At 42.5% G+C, this 10,782-nt stretch overlaps 1 protein-coding gene across 1 annotated transcript in view; it reads right to left on the reverse strand.

Annotated features, from left to right (window-relative positions):
- zcchc24 (zinc finger, CCHC domain containing 24) overlaps window positions 1-10,782 on the reverse strand; it is a 94,319-nt gene extending 83,537 nt beyond the window's left edge. Inside the window, exons 1-2 of the mRNA XM_007898252.2 lie at window positions 10,426-10,782; window positions 6,727-6,927 (exon numbers count right to left, since the gene is read on the reverse strand). Of these exons, the coding sequence (XP_007896443.1) occupies window positions 6,727-6,927; window positions 10,426-10,674 (450 nt within the window). The 5' untranslated portion in view covers window positions 10,675-10,782. The remainder of the gene's footprint in view (window positions 1-6,726; window positions 6,928-10,425) is intronic.

A 10,782-nucleotide genomic window follows, 5' to 3' on the forward strand; every position in this document is an offset into this window, starting at 1 on the left:
TGTTTGAGATGAAACTCTCTGGAAAGTTTTACATCGCAGCAAAGAACTAGCTAACTGCAATGTCATTCTTTGTAAAGATGAACTGACTGCATAAAAGAGAAACATACTGATTCCCATACTGGTTTAAAAAGAAGACACTATTTCAGACTTCATTGCTCCACAACACGAAGCTGCATAGTTACTTTGGAAATATTCAATATAAAAGTTTTATTTAAGTCAGTCGCTTCCATTTGCAATTCTTTAAATGGAGTAGAAGTCACCTTCAAAATCTGACCTGAATTACCATATTTCTGTCAGCAGGAAAATAAATGTTCACAGAGTTTGAAAAGCTCCCCCTTCACGTGTGCTTTCTATTAGCAGGATCTTAGCTGTTGACATTCTGTATGTGAAGACTCAAAAGAAGAAAGTGGGAAACAGCGACCAGGAAAAGCACCGGATTTCTTATTAAGAAGAACCAGGATAAGCACTGGATTTCTTATGGTAAATTTGACCAACTCTCCACACAGTAATTTTAGTTGTATCGAGTATAATTTTACCTGCACTATTACTCCTCCTTACTCACTGGAATATCTGAGTATTCCTGGACATTCTTCTGCCTACTGGCACTTATAATCTCTGCAACAAAGCCCACTCGAAATTCAGAAAAAATGTTCAGATAATGCAAAATGTACTTCACTCTCTCTCCAGCCCCCACAGCAATGATACAAGTAAAAAATAGTCCAACCAGCAAGCCAGCTCAATGTTCCCTACCTATTGTCTCCATGAACCTGTATAAAACGGTACTTCAGTGTCAAGTATAAACAAGTAAGCATGTGCAAAGTTGTGTGTAGTACTTGCTTCCTATGCTCACTTCGCAGCTCACTGGAGACTGACGCCTTGAGATTGTAGTTTTTTTCTTACCATTGTTGAAAGCCTTTCCCAAGAAAGGCGTGTGTTCGCCCAGGAGAGCAATTTTCCTGCTGTTATCGCTGCTGATGCCACAACTGCTCAGATTTTCACACCACCTTGCAAGGCAACAGCCTGAGAAAAGCAAAGTGTTACCCCACCATGGTGATCGGAGATCCCGCCCTGTTTGTACAGCTGCTGGTTCCTATCTTTTTTGGGCAAGCCAAGAACTGTCAACATGTTAGCGTTTCTCATTCGGACTGAACAAAAAAAAGCACAGAGGTTTTTTTGTGTGTGGACAACGATGGAAAAAAGCTCCTGTTAAATGTTTGACTGTATTCATAGCTATTACAAAGCTCTTTGCTAAACTAATCTGATACGGTCTCCTGAACACTGTCCAATTTCCCCCTTCATAGACCAGGGACACTGAGGCCAACATATGCCCTAGCTCCTGTCATAGTTGAGTTACACTAACTCAGCATAAATCAAAAAGTTTAGTTCCTGGTATGTGTGATTCTGTGGCAAACCACAATGCATTTGCTCACTAGATTGTGCTCCGATAAGCATCTGCATGGCTCCTCCATTGGCCTAATGACCTATTGGGTAGAGGCAACCCTCAGTGCAGTACTGGCTCATCCAGACTAGAAATTTGCAGTTAAAATCCTGGTCTGTGATGTGCGAGGAGCAACAGACAGAGTCAGTTTATGCAGTTTCCATTCACCCATTTGTTTGCAGTTTGTTCTTTTCATTGGCTGAACAAGTGATGCTGAGATTTTAAGAGGCGTACTCCAGTTTTTAAATTAATGTGGTCACTCCTGTAATTTTTACAGGTTCATTAAAAAAATCAACCTACCTTGTAAATCAAGGGTCGCGTGCTTTAACTCAGCAGCAGATTGTTGGTGATAGGGTCACTACCACTGCGGCTCTGGCACCACCCAACTACCTCATGAAAATAATAGAACTATTTTGGAGTCCTGATGCCCTGCAAGGAGTGCCCCCTGGCACAGTAATCTCCAGGAATTCTCCAGGAATCTCTCAGTACAGAGGCTGGGGAGATTGGTTTATTTGGATTCTTTCACTCCATCTGATCCACAGAGAGGGTAGAGGCATGACGTTATAAAAGTGGGTCGATTCCCTGATTACTCAAATGGCAAACCAAAATATCTTCTAAGAGAAACTAACTTGATATATTGTATTTATATTGTATCATTTTATTTTTGAAGCAGCTTCCTCATCACACGACTTGCAGTGGTTGTGTTTCATAATATAGTCAATGGTTTATAAAACATACACTGTGGTTCCTGTGAACTCCTACCGAATGGTGTTTTTGAAACGACAATATCCTTTTTCTAATGATGGGTCTATCAGGCTTTTGATACATTGTATACTGCATGGAAGGTTTGTGTGCATTTTAGATGCTTTAAGACCAGATTAATGGACCATTCACCACATGGCCGTTTGTTGGACGATCCTGATACAAATGGTGAGTGCGTTTGGCTACAAAAATAAGTCGCTCCACAGTTAAATGCTTTGAGATGTTTCACCACGATAAGGACCTATGAAAATCTTTCTTTCTTGTAAAGTGTTACATGAATCATTCAATTACTGAGAGAAAGTCCAGTTTTCTGCATCATTTCCATTTGAGGCCTGCTTATTGCAATGTGGATTTCACATTACTTCTAAGTCTTCCATCAAAGAAAGCAAGGATGGATAGAAGTCCCAGTGTTGGCAATGGATCACATCCCTGGGCTTCTTGTGAAGTTGAAGCACTATTATTTTTACACACCAGCTAATCTAGATGTCAAACATTTAAGAATGTTTGAAATATTGAGCTGTTTGTCTTGGGGTAAATTTGGGATGAGAGAGACACTGAATGAACTCGCTGCTCTTCAAAATGGTGCGATGGATCTTTAATGTTCAACTGAATTACTAGAACAGGTAAATTTGCTACAAACTTTAAAATCTCTTTTAAAGGAAGTATCTCTGATAATGTACAACCCTCAATATTACACTAGTGTCAGCCTAGATTATGGGGTCCTAATTTAAATATCGTATTATAATGCTCCGCAATTAAAAATTTAATAAGAATAGATGGATGTAAGAGGAAAATACTTTTTTTAAAAAAGGGGTAAAGAGGCTTGGTCTACCAACACGATTGCTATTTAAGTGGCTTTGAGCAGATTTGCAGAAGGTTACGTGCAGGTTAATGCCAGTGCTATTGGCTAGAATGTGTGTGGCATGTAAGATCCCAAGGGAAGGAACAAGGAGGAAAAGAATAAACTGTATCAGTAAAATGATATTTCCTGGAGCCTTTCAAAGATGTTCCCAATTCAATAGTATAGATAGGGAACATCCTCTGTTATGTGTTCTTGCAACACTGACCTCTGCTCTTTGCCCCTGGTTCTGGTTTTGGAATTGGCAGAAGCCCAAAAGTAAAGAACGGAAATGGTGAACTGCACACTTGTGAACTGAGCTGATCACTACTTTGAGAAAGAAAATATCTGCACCATGAATTACACAACAAAGTGTTTGATTTTTCTCTCCCAATCATCTCGCCTCCACTCGCCAATGTGATATCTCGTACTGCGCAGTGCTTCATAGCCGCTGGCAGGCAGCCAGCACAAGGTAACCATTCTTTTGTGAATCTGCTCATTAAGTGTCAGCTATGAGAATATGGTGAGTGGAGAACGTGACAGCTGCGCACAATCTGGTGCTCACTCAACATCCATTTTGCCCACAAAACACACAGTCACTCCACTTTAGAATATATCCTGTGAAGCACTTTCATGTCTTCTGACATGAAAGGCTCTATATCAAATGCAAGGATAATTATTATTATTCACATGTATTTTCCAGCAAGAGTCAATAAGGCAGTGATCAGGATAAAGAATCTTGGCGGAATTGTTTTTATTAGTTATGATCACAGGACATTCAGACTGAGATCATCTAACTCCATACAGATCAGGGATTAAACCTGAGATCTCAAATGGTTGAATACTAAAACTTGTGATACACAGAATATGTGCATTTTTTTAGACCTGGAAGCAACTTTAGGTCATACCAAAATACTGTATTGAAAAACATTATAGGAGTCAAATGGGGACTGCTAGAATTTAACGCTTTGAGACGTCTTGAAGACGTGATAAGGCGCTATATCAAATGCAAGGATTATTATTGTTAATAATAAGAAACAGTGATGCAATGTGTACACTTATATAACTGGGCACACGTGTGGTAAACACTTGCACTGTATTAATTACAACCTGGGATCAAACTACTAAATATATCTGTCTGAGATCTTTGATAAATAGTTTCACTATATTTGCTGCCCGCTGACATCAATAGCTTTCATTGAATAAAATGGGCTAGCAATAAAACAGAGACTGTTGCCAGCTGATGTCACAAACCACAGGCTGTAGCCTTCCTCAAAAGCATTTCCCACTTTTAAAATGAGCTCTATGAGGATTCAATAAAAGAAATACCAACACTGGCTTTGAGATTCAAACTGATAACATACTGCCCCTCGAGTTACAGTGAGGTTGAATGTGACACTGCAGCTTGCCACTATTAGATAACATATGTGTACATTGTATATGTATATAATTTGAATGAATGTGGACCAGCCTGTGTATTTTTCTTTTTAAGTGAGATTTGATAATAATAATAATAATAATAATCCTTGCATTTGATATAGCGCTTTTCACGTCGGGAGGACGTCCCAAAGCGCTTCACAGAACACACTGTAAAGTGAATTGACTGTATATTCATGGGCGAACGCGGCAGCCAATTGCGCACAGCAATGTCCCACAAACAGTCGTAGATTGAAAATGACCAATTTATTATTGTTTTTGGTTTTTGGAGGGATTATTATTAGGCGTGTGTAATCACACACTGAAATACAGAATGGAAAGTAGCTGAACTCGATAATGAGATCTAATTTCTTAGCAGGATTCCTTAATAAGGAATTGCAGAAATCCACCTAGATTTCTCGTTGATTTCTCTGTTTTGGAAGTAGTTGTTTGGAGTGGTATTTCTGGAGGTTGGAGTGACATGGGCACAGTATCCAGAATGAGTTCCGACATGCACAACTTGAATTGCTTATTAAGGAATTCTAAGAAATACAGTAAATTAGACCCTAGTATGTTAATATCCAGCTTGGCTCCAATTACTGGTTTCTAACTTAGAAAGTTGCTCTCATTAGTTAGCCTTTTCACTTCTTTTACGGAAATAAAAATATTTCTCTATAACCCTTCACTATTTTGGATTCTAAACAAATTCTAAGGTTCTGTTGATACAGACCAAGGACTGTTTTGACTCTGAATTCTGAGCATGTAGGATAATTAAAAGCACAGTTCTGTTGAGTTTTTCCACACCTCACGCCTGATCTTTTCTAGAGACAGTCCTGAAGTGTTAAGATTGCCCCAGGCTCTCTGTCCCTCAGACTCTTGCTTAGTTTTAGAAGCCTCACATTTGCAGTCTGTTGCAGCCCTGCTGGTGAAGGAGACACAATCTCTGACTAGTGGGATGTTCTCAGTGCATTAGGTCAGGCATCTGGATTGTATTACTTTTCAGACTGCTCTCTTCTCTTCCCCTCCCCCTCCACCCCCCCCTCCCAAACACTTGCAAACACACACTCACTCCCCTGAGATTCCAACCTCTTTGTCCAGAGCTCCTACAGGATGAGACAAAATGCAAGCATTTCCCACTCGTGATGTTTCACTCTTTACACCAGAGCTAAATACGTGGAACATTCTGAGAAGAAAATTAGCAAGTTCTTTACAGAAACCAGCTTGTGTGAAAATAGGAATAAATAGTCTGGTATCATGGGATCGAATCTTTATAATACGTGTGTGTGTGTGTCTTGTCTACAGCTGGTAACAACTGTCTGCAAGTGTCAATGAAGGGAAGGGTGATGAGTTTTCTTTTATTACAAGTATTTAATGTGCATAGACATCATGATGCATAAAATTATTCTAGTCAGGTTATACCTATATAAAATCAACAAATCAAATGTAAGAGTTAACTGGGTCAATAATTATTGCCCCAGATTTTGATCAAGATCAGCCTCTGGGTACATTATTGGGTTGGGATTCTGGAAAGACAAGACCAATTAACTTTCTTCATCTGTGATCAAATGTGTGTTTTATTCACAATTGCATTATTGAGTCTGTTTGATAACAGGGAATAGAAACTATGCCCATCTCCTGTTTATTGCTGTAACACACACCTTCAATTATAGTGTGGAATATTTGGAAAGTCCAACAATCCATTCAGCTTTGAAACACAAATGGTCTATTGGGGACCTGGTCAGTTGTCATATGTCAGTGCAACAGATGGAAAGGGGGCTTGGATTGATGTGAGGTGCTCAGTGATTCAACATCCCACAAGTGCTCAGAGTGACTTCCGTTTGTGACAGTATTGACCTGCTGACACTAGCCACTGTTTCACTGAACACAAACTGAACCAGTTCTAGTGAAACTTACCTGACCATTTCCTAAAAGTGGACTGATACTGTCAGGAGCAAGACACAGTGTCCATCCAGCACAGACCTGCAGATTGGTCTTGTGCTTTTAATCCCAATTCCTCTCAGTGTGTGTGTGTTTACAGAGGTTCTTTACATGTTATCTCACTTTGAAACTAAGATCACAAAAATTGAGATGGGTTCTAGAAACGTTAATGATAATTCCAAGAATCTTGTTATTTTAAAGGGCACAGATGGATTTTTCATGTGTAAGACATTAATTGCAAATAATCATTTCTAAATAGATAAGAGCTGAAATGTCTAGCAGAGGTGTGGATTAACCATCCTCTCCTATGTTTATTACAAGCCACTGTTCTTACCTGGGGGCAGTCCTTGATGTAATGGCCCTTGTTGAAGCAGAGATGGCACAGATAGTTTGGTGGAGGTCTTTTGCCGGGTTTCCGAGGTTCTGCCGATAAAGATAGATCCGAGAAATGGTCTGTCAGACAACTCAGCCCGTCCACAATGTTACTCAGAGAACCATAGGGGGAAGCACTCTTGTATAAACCGTTGGTAATAGCCTGGATAACGGACAACATTCAATATTTAAAATGTGTTTTCTACATTGCAAACAATTCTGATGTAAATATTTAACATTTATCTGATGAAATCAAATCAAAACACAGTAGGATCTTTTTACAACACACAGCAAAGCATTCCAGATACAAAACACAGTATAAAGCTATACAATGAGTTGGCTACCCTGGACATTTCATTCTTTGTAATATAATCTGTCATTAGAACTTTTACAGCCATTAATGATTAGGTGCTTTCACACCAAATCGCCCAATAACATCAGTAAGTGTTGACGTACTGTGTATTAATTGTTGCTCAGTTCAATGAACATCTGGAAAGATGTTATTGAGGTAGTTTCGAACTGCGGTTTGAGTTTTTTATTGCAATAGTTTGGGAATATTCAATTAAAAAACAAGCACCTGTGACTCCCTTTAACAGGGGAACTGAATACAATCTTGTAAGTTACAGGAGCGCAGACACACACACCTAGTAAGAGGACAGGGGAGCGATCAGCTGGTGGAGGGGACTGACATTGACCTCCCCCTGGATGTCAAGGTTTGATTTTACATCCAAAGAAAGAAAGTTGTTTCTGTGCTTCTATGTACTGCAGTTTAATGTGGCAGATTTGACGCAGAAATTGAGCCAATTTCTTGGCAAAGGGGCTATTAATCAACATTAACAACTGTAAGACCTCAAGTTCACATGTGGGGAAGGAATCCCGAAACTCATGGCATATAAGTAACCCTGGTTCCCAGTTCACTTCTAACCGATAGTTTCACCCTCCATTCACCCCCCCACCCACTCACCCCAACCCCCACCCACCCCAACCCCCACCCACCACAAGCACAACATACAGCAGTCAACATGAGAAATTGATGTGACATTTATGTACAAGAATCGAAAGTCTCCCAATACGTTCACCGTTCAGCATTGTACACCCACATAGAGAGAGGGATTGTTTATGCTGTGGTGTTGGGTTTGTCAGTTGGAGGAGGAGGAGGAGGAGGAGAATAAGTCCAAGTAAAAAACCGAGTCAGTCTCTGTACGTTTCAGCTTTGGTTGAGAACAGACAGTTATTTTTAAGAGAGGCGACAACTGGTGCGGACCGAGTCAGCTGTCAAGTTTATGAGGATCTGCTCGGGAGCTTTTGAAGTGAAAGTTAAACAAAGCGACTTGTCATGTGTTTGTGTGTTTGTGTGGGTGGGATGGAGGGGGGAGGGGGGGAGAGGGTTAACCCTTTGCTTCTGTACGGCAGTTATTAACCTTCCAAAATAACCCCAACCCGTGTACAGTCCACACGAGCATTTGGTGTATTCCGTTTACACGAGACCTATTGATGTAAACTGTGCAGCTGTTCCGTCCCCGGGCAGAGCCCCCCCTCCCCTCCCCTTCCCCCTCCCCACAACCCCACCCCTCCCCTACAACCCCCCCACCCCAGTGCACACTCAGCTCAGCCAGTGACAGCACGACAAGAGCTGGACATGCCGTGTGCACGCGGGGAACCGACAAGGAAAGCCTCTCACACTGCAGATGACTGTCACGCACCGCGGGGCTTATTAGCGTCTTCTGTTGCGGCCAATTCCAGATCTGAAACCCATTAGCGGCTAAAACAATGCCCCGTTGCTCCGCGTTGGATTAAACCTAACACTGCTCTTAAAAGGGGCAATGGTCACAGCTTCAGGGTTCGGTTTGTTGAGGGGAGTGTTTCCTAACCCCCACACACACCCACATACCCACCCACACACACACCCACTCACCCACATACCCACCCACACACACACCCACCCACACACACACACATACCCACCCACCCACCCACCCACACACACACACAACGCTGCTATTACTTTAAGGGGATTGAAACGAGACGTAGCAGATAAACGGTGCTGCTCCCCCCCAGGACTTAATGGATTTAACTGGGAGTGCACAAATTGCATCAGATCATCAAAGACCAACACTGGAACAGTAACTGATTGCTCTGCAGTGAATTCCTGGATAACTTATTGAAGCTTTTGCGATTGGGTTGAATCCCTTTTCTGGAGTATCTTAAGAGCGCATATACCACAGAGATACCCCCCCCACACACACACTCCAGCTCAACACTATTTAAGTATATGTACTATTTAAGTACATATTTAAGATTTGTTATAGTTTTAATCACAATCCCAACATTCTATGTTGTTAATTCCGTTCGATTATTTGTATTTTTAAAAGGTGAACATGTTTTATTCCTGTGAGTTTATCCCCCCTCCCCCTCTGCCTTCCCCCGGGGCATCATTTGCTCGAAAAGAAAGTTTCCAGCTTGTATCCACGTTGTCAGTCAGTCAGTCAGTCAGGCATTGCCCTTTTAAGAACAAAACTCGAGCAGTTCCAGTTTGCGTTTAACGATAGATTCGGGGTAAGGAGAGCGATGGTATGAGTGTATATATGGCCGTTTATTTTCGTCGGGTCACGAGCAACCAGATATTCTTCCTTTAAAATAATTGCAGAGGGTCCTATTTGGTTAATGCAATCTACACAGACTTGGCCACAGTTACTCCCCTCATACTCTCTGCAGAATGCAGATCACGCACCCAACCGCAGCCAAGACCTCTGCGTGGCTCATGCTACACCAGTCTCGCCTTTTGAAACTGAATGGCTATCTGTTTGCTTCCACCACCATCAATCCCCCACCCCAACCAACACACACACACACACACACACTCCTCGAGTTTCCACATCTGTATGTTAGAGCAGACTCAGCAAATGCCCGTTGATACAAATCAGTGTTTATCCAAAGCCTCACTGCATTGCCCACTAGTTTTGAAAGTGTTTCGCTTTTGGCTGGAAGTTTGGTTACTGCAATGTGGCTGTCAATCACAGTCAGTGATTCACAGGGGGATTTTTTGGGGGGAGGAAGAGAGGGAACGAGTCTTTAACTATGAATTTATATCAGTTCAGGACCCCGCGGCTGACACCAGCATCTGGTAATATCCCAGTTCAAAACTATTTTAGTCGTATGATTCCATGGTACAGAACTTTCAATTATTAACCAACATGTCAACAGCGTTTCCATTTAGATAAACTGCATTCCCCTGACATGCAGAATCCCATCTCGCTTCTATCATGCAATACCCCAACGACCCCCCACCACCACCCACCCCCCCACCCCCCCAAAAAAAAACAACAGAATATCGCTCAGCCAACTGAAAAGATTAGTCTTGATTTTAAAAAGTTCCCCCCACACACACACAAAAAAAAGAACTGGGCTTAATGGTGGGCGTAAATGAGAAGGTGAGATGCGCAGAGTCGCTGCACGTATCAGAAACTTCTTAAAAGAATCGGCTTCTTCTAAAACTATGCACTCCCGACCACACACCCAACTGCTGCCCTCTGCAAAAAAAACACATCACCACCGCATCGCGTCCGAGAAACGATCGGGGTGTGGGGGTGTGGGGAGGTGGAGGGGTGGGGAGCGGTTTTCCTTCGTGGTAGTCGTTTCTTTCTCTAAAGGCAAAGCGCACCTCGTTCCTCTGAAGTTGGGAAAAGTTGTTCAAGTAGTTGGAATAAAGCGAAGTGCCCAGATCGGCCGCCTTGGCGTAGTTGAGATCGTGGTGGTGGTGGTGGTGGTGGTGGTGGGACGAAGGCTCGGGTCTGAAGGCATCGAAAGCGCTCGGCTGGTGGGTGTCCTGCAGGGACAGGTAGACCCAGTTCAGGAGCTGTGTCGGCTGGTACACGGAGGCACTCGTGTCGATCGCCGACAGCAAACTCATCCTCGCTGTGTGGCTCCGGTCGCCTTTTGCTCACTGGCCGCAGCGCGCAGAGGAGATGTGGGAGTCCCGGGCCAGGCCAGGCCAGCCCTGCTGCTGCTGTCCGCTTGT

This window comes from Callorhinchus milii, unplaced genomic scaffold (assembly GCF_018977255.1).
Source record: "Callorhinchus milii isolate IMCB2004 unplaced genomic scaffold, IMCB_Cmil_1.0 Scaffold7, whole genome shotgun sequence".
Classification (NCBI taxonomy): domain Eukaryota; kingdom Metazoa; phylum Chordata; class Chondrichthyes; order Chimaeriformes; family Callorhinchidae; genus Callorhinchus; species Callorhinchus milii.